This window comes from Phyllostomus hastatus, unplaced genomic scaffold, assembly GCF_019186645.2.
Source record: "Phyllostomus hastatus isolate PE091 unplaced genomic scaffold, TTU_PhHast_1.1 phas_contig_150, whole genome shotgun sequence".
NCBI classification, from domain to species: Eukaryota; Metazoa; Chordata; class Mammalia; order Chiroptera; family Phyllostomidae; genus Phyllostomus; species Phyllostomus hastatus.
Window position 1 is genome coordinate 7,069,939 of NW_025333611.1, and position 24,785 is coordinate 7,094,723.

The window sequence follows — 24,785 nt, forward strand, 5'->3', positions numbered from 1 at the left end:
AACTTCTCGTCCTTTCTCCCCCACTCTGCTGGATGGCCAGGTGACAAGTCTGTGCTGCAAGGACAGGAAAACCCAGACACATCTGCAGCAAAACACAGTGAGATGGCATCGCCTCCTCACAGCATAGCCCTGTGCGTTTGTTCTGGGTGGCGGTGGGGGGCCTGTGCTCCTCACGGCCACTCGGGAACCGGGCCCCTTCCCCCTAGGGTACCACCGTTTTTGACACGTGGCCTACACGTGTCAGGGAAGACAGGAAAAGGGAAGAGGCTGTGATGTCGTGTAGGATGCCCCACGGCCTTGCCTGGAAATGGCCCGTGTCACTTCCGCCTACCTTCTTTTCATCAGAAATCAGTCTAAAGGTCCCACCTAGATCCAGGGGGCACTGGGAAATGTCGCCTTGCTGTTGACCTGGGAGGAAAGGGCAGTAGCTTGGTTAACACACGGCATCGTCCCTGTCATGCCGTGCGCCTGAAAGTTCTTGTCACACTTCGGTCTCTTCTGCGACTTCTGTTTCCTGCCTCCCAGGGATCCGGAGATCCTACTTTCACATGCTCTACGTGCCGTGTGGGGCAGGACTGGAGAACAGGCCTTCCGAGGAGAATTTGGAAGAGTTTGAGGTCTCTGGTCGTGACAGAGTGGGACATGAAGGGTGGCCCTTTAAGACTGACGGGCATCACCTGGAGGGGGTTGCTCAGAACGGAGCAAGTTGCCACCCTAGAATCACTTTGTTGTCTCATTTAATCCTCACAGCACCCGCGGTGGGAGGCGCTGTTGCTTCGCCCATTTTATAGATGAGGACAGCAAAGCCTGGGTGTGGCTGTGTAATCTGCCCTAACTCACACCGCCGGCGGGTGAGATCTGAGCCCGGGCCCCTTTCTTAAATGGTACGCTCTGGGGCAGGGGTCTCAGATGGCAGTGCCTGTAAGGACCAAGCAGGGGACAGCAGCAGGGAAGCAGACCCGGTGGGCTGATGGGTCACGACGGAGCACAAGCCTCGCCCAGAAAGGGCGGATGCTGCTTAGCGCCAGCTCACAGCGGCCCTGAGGCCCCAGGGTTATCAGGTCGTGTGATTTTTGTCTGTAGACAACCCAGGGTTTCAGATTTGTGAGTGAAATTCTCCCAGATTGGCCGTTAATGTACAAATCTTAAACCCCTACTGAGAACCAGACTGAGCAGATCCGTCTGCAGGCCAGAACTGGCCTGCGGGCTACCAGCGTGTGGTTTCACTCTTCTGCCTCCAGCGGAGAGCTAGATGTGTCCCGGGCCACCCTCTCCTGCTGGACCGTGCCGCAGGACAGAGCAAGATGGCCCGGGCCGGTAGGGAGCCCTCCTGCAGCAAGGAGGGTCAATGCAGAGACCCAGGCTCCCCTCCTCCTTGCAGGGCCCACACCAGAAGCCATCCAGCCATCCAGGTTCCCCTCTCTCTGGCCTGCTCCCCTCCCTGCAGGTAGCTGTCTGCACAGCACTGGCTGCAGACTTTTGCAGGTGTAAAATTATATATGCGAGAGTGTTGCCAAGCCAGAAATTTAGCCCAGGGAGGCTTAGTTCCCAAACAACCGAGGTAGTGTGAAGCCAGTTTTTAAAATCAAATTCAGTCATTTCTCTCCTGAATGTGCGTGTTTTTAAACTTGTGCTTGGTTATGTAACTGATGGGACTAAAGCGCAGAAGTCCGAGAGTCCTTGAATGACGCCTCCGGTGGCGCAAGTCCGAGAGGTGAGGCCTGAGAGGCGAGCTCTACAAGGCAGACGCGCGGGGACACGCGGCCGCCCAGCCCGGCGGAGGGGCGTTGCGCGGTTCTTGAACGCGTGCTGCCTCCTCCATTGCGTCAGCGAAGATGGATGGATGGCATTAGGTCCTTCGGGATGGGGAGAGGAAGCAAAGACGGAAAGACACCCTTGGGGCAGGGCGACCTGAACGGCTCCAAAGAGGTTCTCCGTGCTTGTCAAAGAACATCTAACTTGGGCCAGATTTCCAGGGCCTTGAGTGGCTGTGGCTCTGCTGGTCACTTTAACTGTGGTGAGGGTCTTATTTCTTCAGCTTCCAAATTTTTCAACATTTTTGGAGGGGCAGGAAGAGTCCATGAGTAATACATACTTACTGCAGAAGATACAGACAGCCCTAATAAGCAAAATGTAAAATGTGTTTAAAAAAACAACAGAACTCTTCACACAACACCCAGAGAAGATGAATGTACATATGTCTGAGTGTCTCCACAGGACGTCACCTCACCTGAGGGGTCTGGGAGGAGGTGAGGGGAGTGGAATCCGTGGCCGTGGCCCCCACGGAGCTGCACGCACACCCCTCTGGGAGAGGAGGCAGCCACACAGGGAGCAGGCCGCAGCGCACGAGGTGGACAGGATCACGATGAACGCCCGAGATGAGTTGTGTGGAGAAGGGAGGCTAAATGGCGCAGGAGTTGAGAGGGTCAGGGAAGGGGGGGATTGGCCGAGGGCGGAGGGACTGGGGAAGCTGCAGAGAGGAGGGTCCCTCTGCGACTCGGTTCCCCTGCCTTTGGAAAGTTCTCTCTGCCTGTGGCTGGCTCCTTTCGGGGGGCATCTCAGACCAAGTATCTCTCCCTCATGGGCACGCGAGCTGCTGCCCCCACTTCCTCTCGCCCCACCTTCGTTTTCTTCATCTCACCCCGAAATGACTTCCCAGTTATTTTCTTGTCATCTGTAGCTTCTTGGTTTATTTGTGGTTGCCTGTGTCCTGCTGTATTAGTTTTCTATTGTTGCTTGACACTCTTGCCACAAACTTGATGGCTTGGTATAACTCCTGTTTATTTCCTCACAGGTAGGTGGGGGCCTCTGCTTCAGGGTCTGCCCAAGCTGCAGCCGAGGTGCTGGCTGAGGCTGAGGTCTCATCCAAAGGCTCAGCCCTGGGTCTGTGTTCAGGCTCTCGAGGCTGTTGGCAGAATGGAGTCCCTTGCAGACTGTTAGACTGAGGGCTTCGGGGTCCTGCTGGTCACCCTCAGTTCTCTGCCGGTTGTCTGTAGAGGCTGCCCTCAGGTCCTTGCCCTATGTGCCTCCCTAGTGTGGTCACTTGCTTCTCTAGCAAGAGAGGGTCCCCTAGCAAGCTGGGCATTACAGTTATGTATAATGTAATCACCAAAGTGACATCTTGTCACCTTCACTCTAGTGGTGAGAAGCAAGTCAGTAGGTCCTGCCCACACTCGAGGAGTGGGGATTCTACAAGGGTGGTAATACCAGGAGGTGGGGGATCATGGAGGCCACCCTAGAATCTGCCTGCCACACTCACCAGGAGAATACAAGTCCCCCCAAAGGACTCATTTGTTGTTCAACACTCTCCCTAGCCACAATCACAGTGCCAGATCCAGAGTGGGTGTTTAATAAAGGTACACTGTAGGGGGAAAGAAAGGATGGAAGGGAGGGGGAGGAAGGGGAGGGAGGGAGGGAGGGAGGGAGGGAGGAAGGAAGGAAGGAAGGAAGGAAGGAAGGAAGGAAGGAAGGAAGGAAGGAAGGATCGTGTTTTCCCCTGCAACATCTCCTGGGTTTACAGTTGAAGCCCTTTTCTCCACACACTGCTAACAGCTTTACTAGAGGATGTTTTTGCTGCTCCCCCTTCGCACATGTGCCACAGCAAGAAGACATTTCGCTGGAATGCCACAGAATGAATCAAAAGGAGGGTGTGAATACACATGTGCCAAGACGGGGACAGCAGCCTGCCCTAGAACAAGTTTGTTTCATTTTTTCCAATGTTGTTCTAAATTCCCCTTCCTGTTCCACCCCACCCAAGGTGTCAAACAGATGTGAAAATACCACAAAGCTGCAAGTTACAGTGTTGGTGTATGATTTATGATTGGGATGGGGGAGAATAATGCAGATTACCATGGTGATGCCTGTTTGTGGAGGCAACATGGCACATGATGAGGAACATGGCAGAAACCAGACACTGGCAAAAATAGCAAGAAAGACTTCTGCCTGGAGTTGGAAAAAAGGCCCAGCACTCCCAGCAGCCCAGACCTCCCCGGGCAGCAGGGTGGGAACGGTGCCGTCCCGGCCGTAGTGGGGGGTAGCGAGGCCACTGGAAGTACTCCTCTGCTTCCTTGAAGGCATAGGGATGGGGAATTCCATTCTGTTCTGTTCCATTCTGTTTACTCGTTTTTCTTTTAGTCAGCAGTGAAACCGATGCCACAGACGATGCTTGGCCTCTGGTTGCAGATGGGCAGCAGGATGTGATTAACAAACAAACAAACACAGGAAAAAACATGCCCACTGCATCCAGAGAGCCCTAGTTCGCCGCATCCCAGCCTTTACTGCTTGTCTGACCTCATGGCAGCTTGCTTTATTGGTAAAATCTTCTAGCGGGGTGTAGGTGGGGGAGCCCAAGCTTCAGTGTCCTCCTGTGAGAAATGGGACAATAGTAGCACCTATCACAGAGGATTGCTGGGTGGGTAAGAGAGAACGAACATAAAGTTCTTAGCGCAGTGCCTGGTATGTGGTTTGGGTCCAACAAATATCAACTCTCATTAAGGCTGATGTTCAGTATCTTTATCAGCTGAAGGGTGACTAATGCCAACCTTTCAGTTGCAGGAAGAAAGAAGAAAAGGACAGAGAGCTCCTGACACAAAAATAATGTGCTTGTCAACGTAGATTGTATAACAAATGGTCACGACACTTCAGTGTCTTAAGAGTGACTTCTTGGGCATCTCTGAGTCTGATGTGGGACACTGGGGAGACAGGGGAGGGGAGGGCTGTGTTCCACACAGTCACTCAGGGACTCAGGCTCTCTCTGTCTGCTTCTCTTGGAGTCCACCCCCCTCGCCCTCAACATACCCCCTCCCCGGATCTACTGGCTCCAGCCCCAGATGAGCAGGAAGTTCTATGGATCAAGGCCGAAAGGCAGTATGTATTGCTTCCGCCCAGGTAATCGTGAGAACTGAGTTAATGGCTGCACCTACCTGCAGGGGAAGCCGAGAAGTGCAGCCTGTCTGTGTGCGCCAGACAGAGGGACGCGGTTCAGTGGGCAGCTCGCCACAGCCCTTCACGGACGGTACCCACTCACTGTGATGACGAGTCTAACACCGGGGCGTGCACGTGGTGTTCTAAGCCCCACTTGGAGGGATGGGCAGCCCTAACAATGCCGTCTTAGTCCTCAGAGCCCAAGACAAGAGCCAGTTCTCACCTCATTCCTAGAGTGCCTTTGGCCCCTGCCAGCTGTCCTTGTCCACAATGACACCATTGAGAGTCTCAAGGGTGGCAGGCAGGCCTCGGAAAGGACAAGTGAGAGTCACGTGAATGCAGTTCCATTGTTAATGGTAAATTAAATATCTGGAAGGTGGCTTTCTCCTTCCTCTTTCATCTTTTTTTTTTATCAAAACGAATCACTTCAAAACTTAATGGCTGAAGAGTAAGCACTCCTTTTAGTATTCTCTGTCACAATTTCTGTGGGCAGGAATTCAAGTCGCTTAGCTGGTTGATCTGGCTCGGAGTTTCTCACAAGTTGTAGCCAGATGGTAGCTGGAGCTGGAATCTCAAAGGCGTCTGCACTTACGTGCTTGACCTCCAGGCCGGAAAGACTCAGACAGCCTGGGCTGGAACAGCCAGGGCTCCTCGGCACCACCCCGTTCTCTCTGCCCCTCTTCCCTTCTCCTCTCCCTCCCCTCCTCTCCCCTACTCCCCTCCACCGTGGTCTTCTGGTCTTCTCGTGTGGCAGCTCAGGGCTCCGATGCACGTGCTCCAAGAGATGGCCAGGCAGTCACTTACTGTCTCTGCTGATCTCTGGAGTTCTGCGTCAGTTCCACCCTAATCTTACCTGTCCAGTCAGTCACAAAGCCTTGCTCAGGTTCTAGGGACAGGGGCACACACTCCGCCTCCTGATGACAAAGAAACCACTTGCAGGCGTGATTTAGAACCCCTCCACGTGCCCACCCCACCTCTCGACTCTAATGGCTTCCCCACTCAGGGTCACCCCGGACGGACCGTGCCTGCAGATGATGCAGACCGCATCCCAGGCTGAGAGCCCCTGACTCCCTCAGGGGCCAGAGGTGCAGGCTGAGAACTGTAACGGCCCGGCGGAGCCTGGACTAGGGCAATGCGGGTTGGGAGGGATGGGCACATGAGGTAATGTAGCCTCTTCTCGGTGTCCATTTAGTTAATTCCCATTGTCAGCCAGGCATGCTTGCAACCCAGGCCTCGTATGTCTCACCTTCCCAAGGCCTGCAAGCCGGAGAGCGTTACAGAAAGCGTGCAGGTCAGAGGGGTTAAGTAACTTATGCAAATCCCCAGAGTTGGGTGTGGGGGGGTGAGCAGAGATTTGAACCCTGACCCGGCTCACCTCAAAGCCCGTGGTCCCCCTGGCCTCCTCCCTGGGAGCCTGGCAGTCTGGAAGTCTGGAAGTCTTGGATGGGCTAGGGGAAGATACCGTGGCAATAGGTGTCAGAGAAGTGTTTCGAGGGAGAGGCGGTGTGAGGGGCCGTTCATGGCGCTGCCACCCTCTCAGCCACAAAACGCGCCCCTCTTCTCACCCGTAGGAAGATAGCATACCAACCAACGGAGTCTCTTGAGGACCCCAGGGTTCATCTCTCAGCGCAGAGTCTGGGGTGAGGCGGCCGGCTGCCCTTGGTGCGCTGAAATTTCCGAGTGGAGGTGGGGGTATTCAGTTCAACCAACCCTAGGGCCCTGATTATTTAACAAGTGTCAGATGAGTGCTGTGTGTGCCTCATCTTATTTAACCCTCGTGAAAACGATGGAGAGACTGAGCCTCGGAGGTGGAGTGAACTGCCCATAGACCACTCAGTAAGTGGCGAGGCAGGGATTCAAACTCCAACTCGGGGCTGCTTGCCTCTGCAGCTCAGCCTGCCAGACACGGTGTTCCTAGGGCGCCCCACAGTCTCCACCACAGCCCCGGCCCTGAGTCCCCTGCATCTCAGCAGCACGCTTCCTGTCCCTTCACGTAATAAATATTAATTGAAATATATTGGTGCTGCAGTCACAAGCGCTAGCTGCTGAGACACCACGCTGCGTCCCAGTAATTAAACCCTTAGTTGCACTGTCATATTCACGGTTGTCAAGGTCCCCAAGCAACTGTCCCAATTGTGATGGGAGGCACGAGGAACACTTAGGTGGTTATGAGTGTGCACAGATTCCCGCCTGTGTGCTGGCACGGAATCCGTGCGTGAGCAGCCCTCCTCCAGCTCCCTGTGCAATCCCTGCCCTTCCCTCGCCCGCACTCAGCTCGGTCCCAGGAGTCTACATGCTGCCTCCCTCCACCGCAGGCTGGTTAACAAACAACTGTGCCGTTTTAGACTGTGGAACACTGGGTGTGGGGGGGGAGGGGCGGTGGTTCCCAGCTGAGGCTCCTCAAGGACCCACTTCATTTTTATTTCGGTCTCGTTTCCGCATCAGGAGAGTCATCCCTCCCCTCACTGGACTGTTCCTCCTGCGCAGTGCCAGAGTCTGAAAGCCGTTTCCCTCTTCTTAAGCAGCTGCAACCACACAGGTCTCACGGTGGCACGGTTGCAGGATGGCCACTTCAGGGCCTGACCAGGAAAACCAGAGAAGTACAGTAGCCCCCACTTATCCACGGGGCCTGTGTTCCAGGACCTCTGTGGATGCCTGAAAGCGCAGATAGCACTGCGCCCTCTGCATGCCATGTTTTTCCTGTACGCACATGCCTTCTCACTCTTAAAGGAAGTATTTCACAGCTTCTCTCTGGCGGGTCTGAATTGCCAGCATCATTACTCTTGTGCTTTGGGGCAGTAGTGGGGAAAATATGGGCGACTAGAGCTGCGATTCCAGGACAATCGATCTGAATACCGAGTCGGCTGCTGAATGACTCATGGGCCAGGAGCATTTCCCGTGTGGAGACCCTGGACGAAGGGAGGACTCACACCGCAGGCAGAGCGGAGTGGGCAGGCAAGGGGTTTTATCGCGCTACTCAGAATGGTGCACCGTTTAAAACTTATGAATTGTTCATTTCTGGACTGTTCCCTTTAATGTTTGCACATTGCAGGTAGCCATGGGCAACTGAAACTGCAGAAAGCGTGTGGGGTGGAAGAGGGGCTGCTTTAGTGAACGTTTAGATAGGGACGCATCACGGGGAAATGGCCTGTTAGCAGCTCAGTGTCCAGGAGGAAAGCAAAGTCAGTTCGTTCACAGATGCCTTGTTGAAGCGCCAGTTTGGCCAAAGGCCTGACATTTTCTCATCACTTCAGAGAGGAAGGCAGGGCAGATAGGAATTAATTGTTCACACTCATTATTAAGAATTATAACATTATTTATGGTCTTTTTTTTTTTTTTGGTCTCCAGCCTTCTTAGATAGTTTTAGTGAACACAGTGTTTAGATGGTTGTTCGCAGGTTCATTCTTGACTTTGGTTTACCTGAACCCTGGTTTCCTACCCCCGTGGTGCTCCCTTCTCCCCAGCTTCAAAGCCACCACAAGGCTCTCACTTCTTCCACAATGCATTCTTCTCTCTGGGACCAGTTTGAGGCATTTCAGCCTACAAACCGAGGCAGGAGTGATCCACGTAGCTGTCGTTACCTGTATATGAAATCAACGAGGTTACCTCTCCCCTGTGCCGGGCAAATATTCTACCTTCTCAGGCTGTGGAGTTAAGTGAGATGCGATCTTCGTCCTCGGCGAGTCCTCAAACTCGCTCGAAAACAGACAAGTGTCTCACTAGGTATCAAAGTTAGTCAAGATTCTTTTGGTTTCGAGTGTTGGGAAGTTCAGCTCAGTCTAGGTTAAGTCAAAATGTGAGGGAAACGGGATAGAGTGGCTCATGCAGTCTCGAAATACAGAGGTGTCTGGCCTCCAGCCCGTGTGCATCCAGATACTCCCAGGCTAGCACCAGAAATCAGTCTTTATTCATCTGCTCTCCCTGGAAAGCTCTCTCTTCATGGTGGCAAGATGGCTGTTGGCAGCACCCACCAGCTTAGCAGCCCCAACAGAGAGAAACCTATGGGAGTGTGAGTCGTCACGCACTCCCGAAACAATGACCGTGGGCAGAGGGAGGGAAAATGCATGTAAGGCTGGCCTGGAGTAGGCGGCCATTCCCGGGGCTGAGACGCAGGGTCAGCCCCCACTTCTGTGACATGATCTGTGAGTTAGGGGAGGGGAGCGTCCAAAGAAAAATTTGTGACCTGATGAAGGGGCAACAGAAGCCAGGCAGCTACGTACAACAGGGCTCTACTACATGCATAATGGATAGCTTATTCCATACAATATCCTTAAGGTTATTGGGCATGCTCAGGGGATAGCATTAATCATTGGAATTGCCTACTTCTTGACAAGCAACATCCCTGCAGTCCGAGCCAGTCTGGGTTGAAGAGACCATAAACATAACCTGGAAAAAAACCTTAACCCAATTGTGCTCTCCTTTCAGTGACCTGGACAGAAATAATATCACCAGGATCACCAAGACGGACTTCGCTGGACTCAAGAATCTACGCGTCTTGTAAGTAGCACAGGACTGTCCCACACATTTCTATTTGTAGCTCTTCAGCCTTATGGAAGTGTTCCATTGCCCTGACATCACACCCCCAAGTGCCATGCTGCAGCCGAAAGCCCTTCACGAGCGGGCCCAGGTTTGCATGGTGTCTCGCTCTCTGCCTCTGTGCTGCTGGCTGGGCCAGACTGCTAGGAGAAGTCAGGCCAGTGACAGGGAAAACAGAAGGCAACACACAGATAAATCACCGTGCCCTGCTTCTAGGATGACAGCGACGTCAGGGCGACTAGCCATGCTTCCCTTCCAAAGAGACTGTAATTTCTTCTCCAGCATGTGCATTAACGGAGAAATCAGGACAAAAGTTATTTATCTTGTCGCTTAATGGAAAGGAGGAGAGGAGGGAGGGAGAGAGTCAGACAGGGTCAGGGCCCTTGTTGAACAGAACACCCACAGCTGTGCAGACAGGTAGCAAAACTTGAGATGGGCATTTGTAGAATGGGGGAGCAAACAATACGAGGTCTCCTTTCTAAATACCGACCACCCAGCTCTAAGTCTAGGCCACCTAAGTGCATGTCCGTGGACAAGTCTCAGACATTCAGAGGTACGAGAGAGAAGCAAGTGGACTCTCCTTCCTTCTTTCCTGAGAAGTGGATTTGGGCCCATAAGGGTGGCCCAGATGTGGAGCACAGTCTGGGCAATTCGGCCGTAGCCTTGGTATTCGTTTGTTGTAGAATCTTGGCTGGCGGATCTTCAGTAGAAATCTCAGCTAAAGTCTTGGTATCTGAAGCCACCACCTTCTTTTTCTTTATAGCCCTTTATAACACAGTGGATTTTGTTCTAGTGCCAGGAAATGCCAGCTCTGGTCTTGACTCAGAACTAACTGCCCATGTGACTTTGGACAAATCATTACCCTTCTTTGGGCCTCGGTTTTCTTATCCACAAAATAAGGAATGAGCAGTGTATTAGTTCTGGGGCTGCTGTAACAAAGTACCACAAACTGGGTGGCTTAAGTAACAGAAATTTGTTGTCTCACAGTCCTTGAGGCCGGGAGTCCAAGACCAAGGCGTCAGCAGGGTTGGTTCCTTTCGGGAGCTGTGGGAACGATCTGGTCCAGGCCTCTCTCCTTGCTTCTGGCCTCAGGAACTCCTTGACTCTTCGATGGTGGCTTCTTCCTAGGTCCCTTTCCATTGTCTTCACTCAGGCATGTACGTCCAAACTTCCCCTTTTTATGGGGACACCAGACATATCGGATTAGTGCCCATCCTGATAACCTCATTTGAACTCGATTACCGAGTAAAGAGCTTGTCTCCGAAAGAAGGTTGAATTCTGATACACTGCGGGTGAGGACATTAATCTATGAATTTGGGGTTGATACCATGCAACCCATATCAAATAAAGGTCCATATAACTCTCATAATTGCCCATACAACGCTCTTTGTTTTCAACACTTTCGTGAACAGTCTGTTTATTCTGACCACAGCTTGGGGAGTATTACGTGCATAGCACTCTCCTCCTGACTGAGAAGGAATCGCGGTGATGATAATGGTGATGACTGAGATACATGCGGTACGTACGTTCCACAGACCAAACTCTCTGCTACGTGGTTATTAACCCCAGTATGCCAGAGGAAACAGGCTTAGACAGGCGATGTGGTCCCAGCTCCACATGGCAGGTAACTGGGGGAGGAGGAATCAGCACCCAGGATGGGTGCTTTCCAACCTCTAGGCAATGCCACTCATGTTATCGGAAGTTTAGAAAGCCAAGAAGGGAATAGTGTATCCTGTTTTGCAAATGCAGCTCTGACACGCGGTGGCTTCCCTGAGTTTCCTTGAGCACCAGTGTGGGGACGCTGGGACCCGAACCCTGGGCCTCCAGCCAGCAGGTGCTCTCCCCTCACCGGTCTCCAGTGTTCGGCCTGTTGACTCCCTTCCACCCTCTGCCAAGTCTCTCTTTGGCTCTGCCAGGGGTGTCCAACCTCTTGGCAACCCTGGGCCACACTGGAAGAAGAGGAGTTGTCTTGAGCTACACATTAAGTATATTGTGACACATAATCACAAAAAGGCTCATCATGTTTTAAGTACATTTACGGTTGTGTGTTGGGCCACATGCATGGCCATCCCAGGCTGCATGTGAGCTGCGGGTTGGACGCCCCTGTGAGTCTAAGCACTCACACGTCTGTCGAGTGATCGGCAGCCCTGGCAAGCGTGTGTGTGGCTCACAACGGAGACTGGAAGGAGAAAGGGAATTCCACAGCTCAGTGTTAGGGTAATTTTTATTGTGGAGATGTAGGCAGTAAACACCTGATTCCAGGTCATTCTGTCAGCTTATAGAACAGACATTTAACTTCTCTCATTATTGTTATTATTGTTTTCCATTCCTAGTCCCCCAGCATCTGTGAAAGATTTCCTTTTATACAAGTCAGAAATTTCACCTAGTGCTTCATTTTCTAACAAAGTCAAAAATAACCCTTTGATTTTTCTTACCATTACATCAGAAAGACTAATAAAAATTCCGATTTCCATATCGGCTCTCTGCAAATACAAACTTTAAAATAATCACAAAAGACCATGTTAATATCCCCTGGATGGTCTACAACATTCCTTTGACTATGGTTTATTGGTACCCTCTTCTTCTTTCGATAAGCAATGCCAAACCCTCTCTCTTCCCCCACTTTATAGGCCTCATTAATATAATATGTTTCATTATCTTATCAACTCAAAGACAGTCCCATTCACATGACCCTGTATTACTGGAAAAGAATCTGGTAGGTGGGATGACTGAAATGCTTTCCAACAAACACCAATAAAATATCCAGACATAGAAACTACATTTTCCCTCAATCTATTCTTTTTAGCAGAGTAACCTAGACAACTATCTTTTCTGAAAAGCTTTCTTCACACCTTGGCACATTCCCTGTATCTGTTTCTTATTTACAGTTTATAGTGAAGCTGAAAAGACCCGATGGTCTTGAATAATTTGAGTTTGCCCTCCATTTCCTAGCGGAACTGTTAACACAGTGCTAGTGAATGGGCAACAGCAGATAAAATAGGGATTAGGGAACTTCGGCCTCACCCAAAGGCAGTTTTCCCATGTAAAGTGCATTCAAAGAGAAGCTATAAGAATTGCCAATAACAATTCTTTCTCCCTTGGGGTAGGAATACGAAAAGGTCTATTCTGGTGCTATCAATTAGTTCCCTTTCTTAGTAGTCTGTTGCAAGAACTCTGCTATGCCAACAATGTGGGAAGCAGCTTTATCCCAAATGGGGTTAATAAAAGAGCTAAACTCCGCCCAGCCTTCATCACATGGGGGCAATTTCCAATTCTGATCCAATGTTAAAACTAAAAAAAAGAGCAATGCCCAAAGAGCTGAAAATGAACACAGTCTGTGTCCTAACTCAGAACAGACTCAAGCCATGGACACTCCAGCCTTTCCTGGATCCCCTGACCTCCTGCGTCTGGTCAGTAGGAGAGTGATAGCAAGGGCTTTAGCTCGAGCTCCAGAACTGCGTTTCAGCCTAGAAGTGGAGGTGGGCATTTCACAGCTCATTGATTCATTGATTCATCAAATATTGATTATTCCTTGAGCCTTTAAGTGTCAGATATTAGGCTGGACTCTGACAGCTGTAGGAAGCAGATCTAGAAGAGGCCCTAGATACCCTACCAATCAGGATCCCAGCAGGAAAGAGATGATACTCTCACAGGACAAACGAGGAGAGCTAAATAGTCATCTGCAAAGGCGTGGGCAAGAAGAGGGGGTATAGTTCCCTGGGGTGAGTGGCAGCAGGTGTCTAGTCCTCAAGGAGCAGGGGGAGGAATTGGTTGCCCTAGCAGAGTTAGGGACTGCCTGGCAGGGCCTGTGGTCTGAGGTAGAGAGACGAAGTCAAACTGAGGTGACTTGGCAGGGAGGGAGCTGGGATAAATCTTCCAGCCTCACCCATTGTCCTCCTACCCTCTGATCTCCCGCTGGGACTCCAACTAGCTGAACCCAACAGGAAGGCAGAGTCAAGGAGGCTTCTGATGTGATGGAGCTGGTAAAAGGTAGCCTTCCGGGGCCTTAGCAAAGTGGGAAAGGGGCAGCTATCCATACAGATATATTTGCATTTTCTATTCCCCTTTCTGAAAGAAGCTAGCACTGATTAATTAGTAAAGAACTAAGAGATTCATCGTAGGAGGTTGGAGTTGGACTCCTTCAGAACCCAGAGGCGATATGACACTCAGCCACCCTACTGTTGTTCCTTCTTATAATTGGGAAGTCATGACAACAAGCTCTGTGATGGATTGATTGATAGTAAAATCCCAGCTGAACAAACTACCCATCACTAATATTGAACTGCATCCATGTTTAGCAAGATGTGCTAGTGTGAGTCTATTAGCATTCCAAGGCCCTCGTTGCCATATGGTGGGATGGAAAAGGAAGAGAAGGGAAGGAAAAGAACATTTATTAAACTTCTAATTATACTCCAGATCCTGGGCTAGATAATTTACACACTTCACTCCATTTCTAGTTTCACTTATAAGATGTTTTTTTTTTTCCAATTTTTTTCTTCTGTTTTACAAATGAAGAGAGGGAGGCCTAGAGAGGTTGACCAGATAGCCCAGTGTCACACCATCAGCTGGTAAGAAGGCAGGAAAGGGATTCCAAATGGAATTCGGCGAGCACACCACAGTGGGACTTGGAGAGTCTGCCCACGCTAGCTGTATGACCTGATGGAAGCAATTTCTCCCTGGGCAAGTCTCTCAATCTTTCTGCTTCCTGGTGTCTGTCTGTCTATATAAAATGAGGAGCCTGGAAGAGGCCAGCCAAAGAGGCTAGGAGTAACACAAATGTGTGACTCAGAATGGACGAGAACTTGGCAAACTAGGGAGCTCGTGTGCCTTGCCTGATCCATACTCAGTTCTGGTCAACAGTTGGTACCTGGAAATGAGACAGCTGAGTTTTCAGAAGGAGTTTGTTATGTGTGTATGTGTGTGTAACAACCTAACTTTTAATTGTTTGCAACAAATTCACAAAAATATAAAATATCACTGAGGCCAAAATACCCCCTTCACTCTAATAGTCTAAGTGAGACATTTCATGTGACCTAGACTAGTCTTTTCCTTCATGTAAAATGAAGGATGAACTGTGGTTCTAAGTCACCTTTAGTTTTTCATCCCTTACTCAGCTGTTAGCAAGTGGCTGCTGTCTAAGCAACTGGGTGAGGGCTGGGAGTATGATGACGAACAGAAGTTCTTACCCTCTCGGTCCTTATTCACAGTAAGAAAGACGGACTTGAACATAAACACAAAGGCCCAAGTGTTGAGCCTAGGAAGCACACAGGATTATGGACCCCCCCAGGTATCAGAGGTGGAGGGCTGTCATGGGAGGGATCTTTCTGGATGGAGAACTAAGCCCCCTCAAGCCTGCTCTGCCTCCCTGCTGCCTGCCCTCCAGGCGCTCAGGGTGCCTCTCTGCCGGCGAATCCGGAGGAGCCCGGGCCCTTCCTAAACTCCACCCTCCAGACAAGCACACTTCAGTCGGAACTGCACCTCCTCCGCTGAGTCCCGTGCCGCCACCGGGGTCAGCCCTGGATGGAAACTATGCAGTTTCATTGCTTCCCTTCCCGACCATCCAGCTAATCCATTTTAAGCTGCCATTTAAAAAAAAAATTAGGGAAACAAATGTTTCATTGTATGCCCAATTCCTAGGAAATGCCACATGCACAGACCGAACTCTCTGATGCAGAATGTTGAGGGTTTTAATCACCTGCGTCGAAGACTTTGTAGATCAGCAGAGCCTGTGGCTGGGGAGCCCTAGCTTTTGTGACCATCACCCACGGGTGGGGAGCAGGCGGGCGTTGGGAACGGGATTCCCGGCACCAGGCTGCTTTTCCTTCATCACAGACGGCCGTCCGGCAATAGCTTCACCTTTCCAGTCGATGACCCAGAGACAGAGCCGAGCAGGCCCTTCCCGGTGAAGCCTCTCTGAAGCTTTGGGGGAAGAGGTGCTGACTCCATGTGTAGTTTCCTGTAAGCAGCAGCTTCTGCCCTGGCTGGCATAGCTCAGTGGATTGAGCGTGGGCTGCAAACCAAAGTGTCGCAGGTTCGACTCCCAGCCAGGGTACATGCTTGGGTTGCAGGCCATAACCCCCAGCAACCGCACATTAATGTTTCTCTGTTTCTCTCTCTCTCTCTCTCTCTCTAAAAGTGAATAAATTTAAAAAATATATAAAAAAGACTTGGTATAAAAAAAAAAGAAGCAGCTTCTACCTCTTCCTTCTCTGTGCAACTCTCTGCAGTGCTCGGGGGGACATTTGCTGAGAACATTCCTAAAATAGAGGCACAGAAGCCAATCTGTCAGGTAGAAGTGTGCAGGCGGCGAAACCCTGGTTACCGTGATACCAAGCCGGGATGGGAGTTATCTTGCCCCACCATTCTCATCCCAGCTGGGGGAGCCCCAAGGGTTGTGGGAGGGGCCGAATGGCCATGCCTGCTTGGCGAGAAGCCTAGCGTAGGGATCCCTGAGCCCCTCTGGTCCCTGATCTGTGCTGCTTCTGTGGTTCTAGGCATCTGGAAGACAACCAGGTCAGCATCATTGAGAGAGGTGCCTTCCAGGATCTGAAGCAGCTGGAGCGATTGTAAGTACAGCATAACCTCCTTTCTTGAAAAGTCTTTTTTCTCCTTCTTCTTCTTCTTCTTCCTTTTTTTTGTTGTAAATTGGCTTCATTGCAACTTTGCTTTAAAAAAATAGTCTGCAATGTTTAATAAAACGTTTGCTATTTTATTTAAAGCACATTAGATGCATGTTACAGAGACACTGAGATTCACATAAACACTTTTCCTTTAAAAGATGCTAGAATTGGCATCTGGGGTTTGTTTTTCTTCTTTTCAGCCTTAAACTCTCTCTTGGTGTTTGTATGTGGGGTTGGTCCTGGCCCGGGCCTCAGCCTTCACTTTCGGGGAGGAAGGAAGCCCACAGTTAGCTCCTTGTCATGGAAACCAGCTTCAGACACTCCCTGCTCCTCTGCATGGGGAGTGTGCTCCTGCGCCAGGACCCCTGTGTGCTCCCCTGTGCCTCTCTGCCCCGTCCTCATGGGAGAGGAAGGGCAGCAAGTGGGCAAAACCCTTGGAGTGCCTGTACCTCTGAGTGCACGTCAGCCTGTGTCAGGAAGCCCACATGTTTCCATGAGAGAGTATGCTGACAGTGGTTTAAAAATAGGCCGCTGTTCCGACTCTATCAGAGGGAGAGAAGAAAAAGGGCAAGATGGGAAATGGATGGAACCTCCATTTGTTTTGTTGATTAATGCTTTTGCAGAAAAGCTTTGGGTCACTTTGATGAGGGGAGCTGCTCAGATGGTTAAGTGGGCAGCTTCACCTTTCTTCAGTTAATCACATCTGGCAGCTCATAACATCTGGATATTTGCTTTCTGCCCTCTGAGCGGGGATTGTCCCCGAGAGCACTTAGTCATGCTGGTGGGCGTCTCTCTCTCATGCTTCCCTCTGCGTCCCGGTTGACCCGACATCTCAGCCTCCCTCTCCTGCATTCGAGTCCGAGGGCCTGCGACAGCTCACTGCTCTGCCAGCCTACCTAGAAGGACGTTCCACACGGGCCGATCTCTGTCATCGACAGGGACGGGCTTGCGTGAGGTGGAGGGCCTGCCACCAGCTTGTCAGCTCTGTGATTGCTCGTCCGGGACAACGTGGGAATGGGAAGGGAAGTTCCCCAGCAAAATCCTTTACTCTCCCTCTGCTGTGTAGATGGTCTCAGTCATTGCTCTTCTGCAGGGTCAAAGGTCAGCATATGTTCTGCTGCTGTTGGTTTGAAAATATGACATTTATTTCTTGTGAGGGAAAACAGTTGTAAAAGTAATGAACATTGCCTCTGTGGATGCTTTTGTTTTTAAGTTTTCTTAAAACTTAAATTCTTCTCATTTAAATGTAGGGGGAAAACGCAAGTATTTTTTGGACTTGGTTTCTTTCTACGAAATATTCGACATTTCTGTGGAAGGATAAACAATACTGTCCTTAGTGAAAAGGCCACCTCTTGCTTAGTGCTCTGATTAGAAGGGTAAATACATTTCCAATTCATTAATTTCATGGTTGTTGGAAGGGAACTAATTGAGTACCTTGGATATGCTAGGAACTGTGCCAGTGTTTTATATGCTGTTATTTTATCCCCACAAAATTCCTGTGAGGTGTTATTACCCTCATTTTGCAGATGAAGAAACAGAGGCCCAGGGAGATGGAGCCAAAGAGTTGTCAGGGGGGAGCCAAGATTCAGAGCCACATCTGTCCACCATCAAAGCCCACGTCCTCTCATCCTTCCACGCTGCGGACGGTAGATGAAATGTGGTCTTTAGCAATGGCCCCGCAAACGGCCTCCCCCGCACCCATTGCGCTCCAGGGAGTATCAGTGAAATGTCCTGGCTTTTGGCTTGGTGATCATGGCTGAAATTCCGTGTGTATCCAGGGGACTGAGGAGATTGCACTTGCAGGGAGAACCTCTCTGTCTCTCCTTCGCCTTATTAGGAGGGTAAGGCTAGCTCCGGTGCTAGGTAAACCCTCAAATCTCATGACTTAACCCTGTGGAAGTTTGCTTCTTCTTCGTATCAAACCCAGTAAGGGAATCCCAGGCTGCCGGGTCTCTGTTCTCCGAGGGGGTTCTCAGAAACATGGGTTCCTGCCCCTCCTCAGCTCTGCCATCTCCAAGTGTTGCCTTTTAAAGTACTGATGTCTGTCCGCATCAAGCCAATGGAAGGGAAAACAGCATGAAGGATTGCACATGGGTGAGACCCAGAAGAACATGTCGCTCCCACTCTTACACACCTTGGGCTAGAGCTCAGTGGAGGTTGAAAGGTAGTTGAGTGCTATGCCCAGAGACTAGAGGAGACAGGCTTAGGGAACAGTTAACCAGTCACTGACTTACATTGCAAGCAAACTGAAAAAGCCCTTGGTCAGGAAGAACAGCAGTACAGGCAGCTGACTGGTATGCACAGCTGGGTAGGCACCTCATTTAAGTCCTTTCAGTGTCAACAAGAGGGAGTGTGTGTGTGTGTGTGTGTGTGTGTGTGACATCATCCTGACTGGTGTTAACCTGGAATTAGTTATTCAGTCTATCCCCCAAAAGGGCTGGGAGCTATAGAATGGGAAAATACAATGTATTGTGTTGGCCAAAAGTTTGTTTGGTTTTGTCTGTAAGATGGCTCTAGTAGCCCTTCGTTGTCTTTAACTTCATTTGAAACATCTTTGTTAGATAGCATTGTGACAGCTGTCACATCAGTGTGCATTGAAAAAAACTTATCAAAATTGGTGAATTTTTGTGTAGCCATTTCAATATTGAAGCTGGAAGAAAATACACAACATTTTTGGCATATTATGCTTTATTATTTCAAAAAAAGGTAAAAACACAACTGAAATGCAAAAAAAGATTTGGGCAGGGTATGGAGAAGGGGCTGTGGCTGATTGAATGTGTCGAAGGTGGTTTGCGAAGTTGCATGCTGGAGCTTTCTCACCGGCTGATGCTCTACAGTCGGGTAGACCAAGTGAAGTCGATAGTGATCAAAATGAGACATCAATTGAGAACAATCAGCGTTCTACCATGCAGGAGATAGCCGAGATACTCAAAATATGCAAATCAATAAAATCACTGGTGAAGATGAAAAGTGTCTTTTTTTTTACAGAAAGAACTAACCGGACTTTTTGGCCAACCCAATATTTACTGTTAACAACTGAAGGAGCAGATGGCTGGTGGGGCCCTGTCTAGCTCTCAGTCCTGACACGGGTGTCAGGTCTGCGTCTGTATATTTGGTAGTAGATTCATCGTTATTGGTCATATTCTGAAATACAGGCTGGAAATTATATAGGTTTTGATCACTCATTTCTTGTTTGTTCATTTTCATTCACAATGGCCATTATTGGTTTGATCTCTTGGGCTTTAATGGTAAAGGAAGACTATTCTGTCCTGTAGGTCTCAACTCAGAAGTCTCTATCCTTCCATGACAGAATCCCTGCTCCCAACTCAGTTAGGTGCCCTTCCTCTCATAGCACGTGATCGTCCCCATCACAGCACTTACCACGCCATGTTTTAATTCCCCATCTGCCTGGTTGTCTTTCCCCAAAACTCTGAGCATGTTGAGATTGGCAATCACATTCCATTTAGCTCTTAATCTCAAAGCCCAGCACAAGGCATCATGGTAAGTCCTTATGGAATATTTATCCAATACTTTTTTAATACCAGTTTTTGTTTTATACCAGTAGTTCTGGATTGGCACCAGTTTTTCCCTCGAGAGGACACTTGACATTGTCTGGAGACATTTTTGGTTGTTACAACTGGAAGAGGCTACTGGCATGTAATGGGTAGAGGTCAAGAATGTGGCTAATTATCCTATAGTGCACAGGGCAGTGCTCACAGGACTGGATCATCCAGTCGAAAGTGTTACCGATGTGAAGGTGGAGGAGCTCTACTCTTTCCCTGCTACGTGTCAGACAGCCTCTTAGGCACTCGATGTTTATCCTCTGGTTTAATCCAACCAGCAATATTATGAGATGAGAATTACCATATCCCTGATGCGACTGAGTATAAAGTCAAAGCACTGCTTACGAAGTATTGCTGCTGAGTATGTTCATTCCACATCAAATGTTGCTAGATCTCAGGTTTGGTTTCCCGGAAGTGGGCAGGACAGAGGGACGAGTTAAATGAGAGTAAAAGGAAACGCATCCTGCAGGCGGGGCATTTGATAAGGTCACTGTCTCAATCCTTTCAAAAAGAATGTCATGAAAGGCACCACACATGAAGGTTGGTGTGGCTCTGTTGACGATAGATAAAACTGTCTTTAAAACAAGATGTGTTATTGGAGAGAAAGAGGAGTATTTCATAATGATAAAGGGGTAAAGACACACACAAAGCAAATTTTGACAAAAGCAACCAGCTATAGAATAAACATTCTTTTCAAATGCATATGAAACTTTTATCAAATGCTGGTTTGGAAAGCAAGACTCAATAAATATCAGAGGATAGAAATCATGGATTATTGTCAAGAAGCCATTGAGAAAATGATAAATAGAAAATTTCAAAATATTTGCAAATTGAGTGATATACTTCTAAATAACCTCTGAGTCACAAAATATATCACAGTAGGAATTTGAAGATGTATTTTTCAGAATGTTAACAAACATAAAATATATCACAATGTATGGATTACAGTCAAAGCCACATTCAGAGGAAAATATGTAGCCTTTTAGCTGTATTATTCAATTTATGATATATATTATGTATAGTATAAATTAAAAAAGAGGTAAAGCTGAAATCTTGATGAAAGTATGTGTCTCAAGCTAGAGAAAGAACAAAATAGAAAAAAGGAAATTAGTAAGAGCAGAAATATATGAAATATAAATATGTATTTATATTAGAAAAACTCAAACTTTCATTTTTGAAATAATAAAATAATAAAAACTGACAAGACTGATCAGAAAACAAAAAGAAAGAAGACTAAATTACTAATATGAGGGATAAAAGGTGGGCACAACTCTGGACTTTATAAAGATCAAAATGACAATTAGATCAAATTTTGGACAACTTTGTTTTAATGATGTTAAAGATTAAGTGAAATTGAAATTGAAACAAGAAAGGATAGATAGTCTATATAGTTTTATATCTAGTAAAGAAATTAAATCTTTATTAAAATATTTCACCAAGAATATCTAGGCTCAGATGCCTTCACCAATAAATTCTACCTAAATTTTAAAAAGTAAATATCAAGTTAATATAAACTCTATAAAAAGAATGGATATTTGTTGTTTCAATGGCATAACTCTTGTAACAAAACTCAACAAGGACGCTTCAAGAAAAAATATAAACCAACATATTTCATAAATATTTTTATAGATTTCCTAACAAAATATTAGCAAAACAAGTTTGGTGATACATTAAAATGATGTATTACAATCAACTTGGCTTGTTTGAGGAAGACAAACTTGGTTTAATATTTGAAATTCCTCCTTCCCAAATGAAAATACACCCAGCCACTAGGATAGCAGAACCCAAGACACAGGCAGCCTCTGCACTAAAACTAGTTGACAGTGAAGTCTCCCAGTAAATCCCCACCCCTACCAGAAGCAGGTGGGGGAGCACAGTGTGAGGTTACAAGACCACTGTGGGATCTCATCTGTGTGGGGAGAAGCAGAGGAAAGGCAACTGAAACTCGTAAGACTCCGAGAACAGGAGATCACTTAGATTACCGATACGGACTCCCTGGAAAACACAGTGATCAGTCTGAGAAAAGCCGCCCGATTGGAAGGAAGATGATTGGATCCAGTTCATGGTAAGTACAAAGGCATGGTGATGTGATGAGGACTGTCAGTACTTGGAGTATGCTGGGCCCTGTAAACTTTTCTAACTAACAAATACAAGGCCCTTTTTCAAAGAAAGGCCTAGCATTGTTAAGAAACTGCTGGGAGTGGTTGATCAGAACAGAAAAATAGTAGAAATAAAAAGAAAACTTCTTGATGAAAGTGTTAGAAATCACCAGCAGGGTCATAAATTAGACAATACAAGGCTGTGTTTTTCATTAGCTTGCAGGAAAAACCAAGAATGAGCTCTTGGCTCTTGAAGGTAAAAAGCTATCACTTTCTACCCCTCCCTCATAAAACGAGAAGGAATTTCTTTTATTTAGGAAATAAACAACCAAAAGGATTATGATGGATACTCATACAAAGTTTTTTGTAAGAAAAATAAAAAAGAGTAAGAAACATAATAATCTCCATAGAACAATGAAAACATGCGAGAAAGAGGCACTACAAAACAGATGAAAACTATAATAGAAGAGTACAAAACTAACAACACAAATTTAAGATCATATAAACTATAAAAGAGCAACATAAAGTATGAATTTGAAAGACTCAGAAATTAAATGATTAGAAAAAAAGTAGGATTTGAAAGGATTGGTGAAGAACTCAAGAAACAATTTAGAAATAAAAGAAAACATGCCAAAATAAATGCTGCCAGTGCAACACTGAAGAAGTACAAACTTGGGAGAATTATACTATCAAATTTCAGACCTACTACCAACCTACAGTGGCCAAGACAGCATGGTGCTGGTGAGATGATGGGTGTATAAATGAATGGAACACAATAGAGAACCCCAAAACAGACCCATTTAAATGTAGTCAACTGATTTTTAACAGAGGTGCAAAGATAATGTGAAGACGGTTCAAAGGAGAAAGAACAGTCTTTTCATAAATGATGCTGGGACAATTGGATGTTCGCATGTAAAAAAAATTTGAAACTTTATTTCTTGTACAAAATTAAATTCAAAATGGATCATAGTCTTAAATGTAAAATTACATAACTTCTAGAAGAAGATATAAGAGAAAAATCTACATGACCTTCAATTTGGGAGTGAGTTTTTTGCTATAATACTAAAAACATGAGCCATAAAAGAAACAAATAATAAATTGAAATTCATTAAAATTTAAAACTTCTGCTTTGCAAAAGGCACTTTGAGGAGAATGAAAAGACAAGCTACACACTGGAAGAAAATTTTTGCAAAACAAATCTGGTAAAGGACGTATGTACAAAGAACTTACAAAATTCAACAATAAGAAATCAAACCATCCTAGCCTCCAAAAGAAAAAAAATTGGCAAAAGATTTAAACAAGCACTGGACCAAAGAAGATGTAAATGACAAAAAAGTATATAAAAAAATTCTGTGTCATTTTCCATTTGGTTTATGCAAATTAAACAACAATGAGATACCACCACACACCTATTAGAATGACTAAAATGCTAAAAGCTGACATTACCAATTGCCCATGAGGAAGCAGAGTAACTCTCATTTATTACTGTTTAATCATGTGAAATAGTACAGCCACTTTGGAAGGCAGTTCAGCAGTTCCTTACAGAGCTAAACACAGTCCCATATAATCCAGAGTGGTAGTTGCTTGGAGTTTGGGGAAGGAGAGGGCGTGGGGTGCTGACTGGGGGAAGCATGGGAGAGGGCGGGCTTCGGATGGTGAAACTAGGCCGTGGAGACCTGAAATGGCAGGTGTACGACACATGCATTTATCAAAACCCACAGAATAGTACAATGCAAAGAGTGAACCTTAACGCGTGCAAATTTTTTTAACTCTTTCGGATATTGGAGGATCCCAAGACGGAATGCAGACGGTGGTGGCGGCATGAGTCGGCCTCACGGGAGGGGACGAGGGAAAAGCTAGGTGTGGAAGGAGTGCGGTCCGTGAGACTAGGAGCGGGAGGAACAGCACGTAAGTGCCGCGCTCCGGTGGGCGAGTCGTTTCCCACAGGGGCCCAGGTTGGCAACTGCACGTGGATGCCGCAGCTGGACCGCGGGTGGTGGATGGCGGGTTCAGGCTTCTCCCCATGAAGTGGTGGTTACAGACGGCAGTGGAGAGCGCTCTGAGGTCCACGTGGGGGTGGGTCCGAGTCGGGCACATCAGTGTGAACACACATCTAGCCTACTGTGAGATACTTTCACGTAATGTAGATGGATTTATACACATAGACATTTATTGATATGTGAATATACGTAGGTTTGTGCACAAGCAAATGTTTTCTTGCTCTGTCAGCAGCAGGGCCCACAAGAAATAATGCTCTGCAGCAGCGAGCATCCTAGTGCCCAGACGGTGCTTTCTCACACTACCCTTCGATAAAAGGAGTGAAGGCATCTCAGAGAAATTGGCTGGGGTGTGAGAACTATTGTGCCAGAAAGAAAACACTGGAAAAAAAAAACAAATAAATCAAACCCCACTAAGCCTCCAAACAACCCACACTTACGAAGGCTTAGGAGCAAACTGGCAAAACTCCTAATGCCAAAGCTGGAACAATTTGGGCCACAAAATAAATAAGTTGGATTATAACCAAAGTACAAAATATATATCCATGAGTCCAGCTCTCGCTGGTGTGGCTCAGTGGATTGAGCGCCATCCTGCAACTCAAAACATCACTGGTTCGATTCCCAGTCAGGGCACATGCCTGGGTTGTTGCCAGGTCCCCAGTGGGGAGCACATGAGAGGCTACCACACACTGATGTTTCTCTCCCTGTCTTTCTTCCTCCGTTCACCTCTCTAATAAGTAAAGAAAGTCTTTAAAAATATATATATACTTGAGTCCATACTGATATAAATAAATAACTGAATAAATAAGTGGGGAGGTGAGAAATCTCCCATGCAGAAGAATTCTAAGTAATTTATGTAGATGTTCTGCCCTCAAGGAGGTGGAGCGTAACTCCCCAGTCCTTAGACTCAGGCTTTGAATAATGACTTCCTCCTTGAGCGTGAAAAGAAAAGGGATGGGTGGGAGTAGTATTGAATAGGTAGGGCACACACAACCTCAGCCAGGTGACGAAGGCGAATATTCAAAGTGAGTCAGGTTGAAAGTACAT

At 47.6% G+C, this 24,785-nt stretch overlaps 1 protein-coding gene across 2 annotated transcripts in view; it reads left to right on the forward strand.

Moving 5' to 3' along the window:
• Positions 1-24,785, forward strand: part of SLIT3 (slit guidance ligand 3) — a 517,665-nt gene that overhangs the window by 32,137 nt on the left and 460,743 nt on the right. For both annotated transcript variants that reach the window (XM_045824010.1, XM_045824020.1), the window contains exons 2-3: positions 9,349-9,420; positions 15,954-16,025. In XM_045824010.1, the coding sequence (XP_045679966.1) occupies positions 9,349-9,420; positions 15,954-16,025 (144 nt within the window). The remainder of the gene's footprint in view (positions 1-9,348; positions 9,421-15,953; positions 16,026-24,785) is intronic.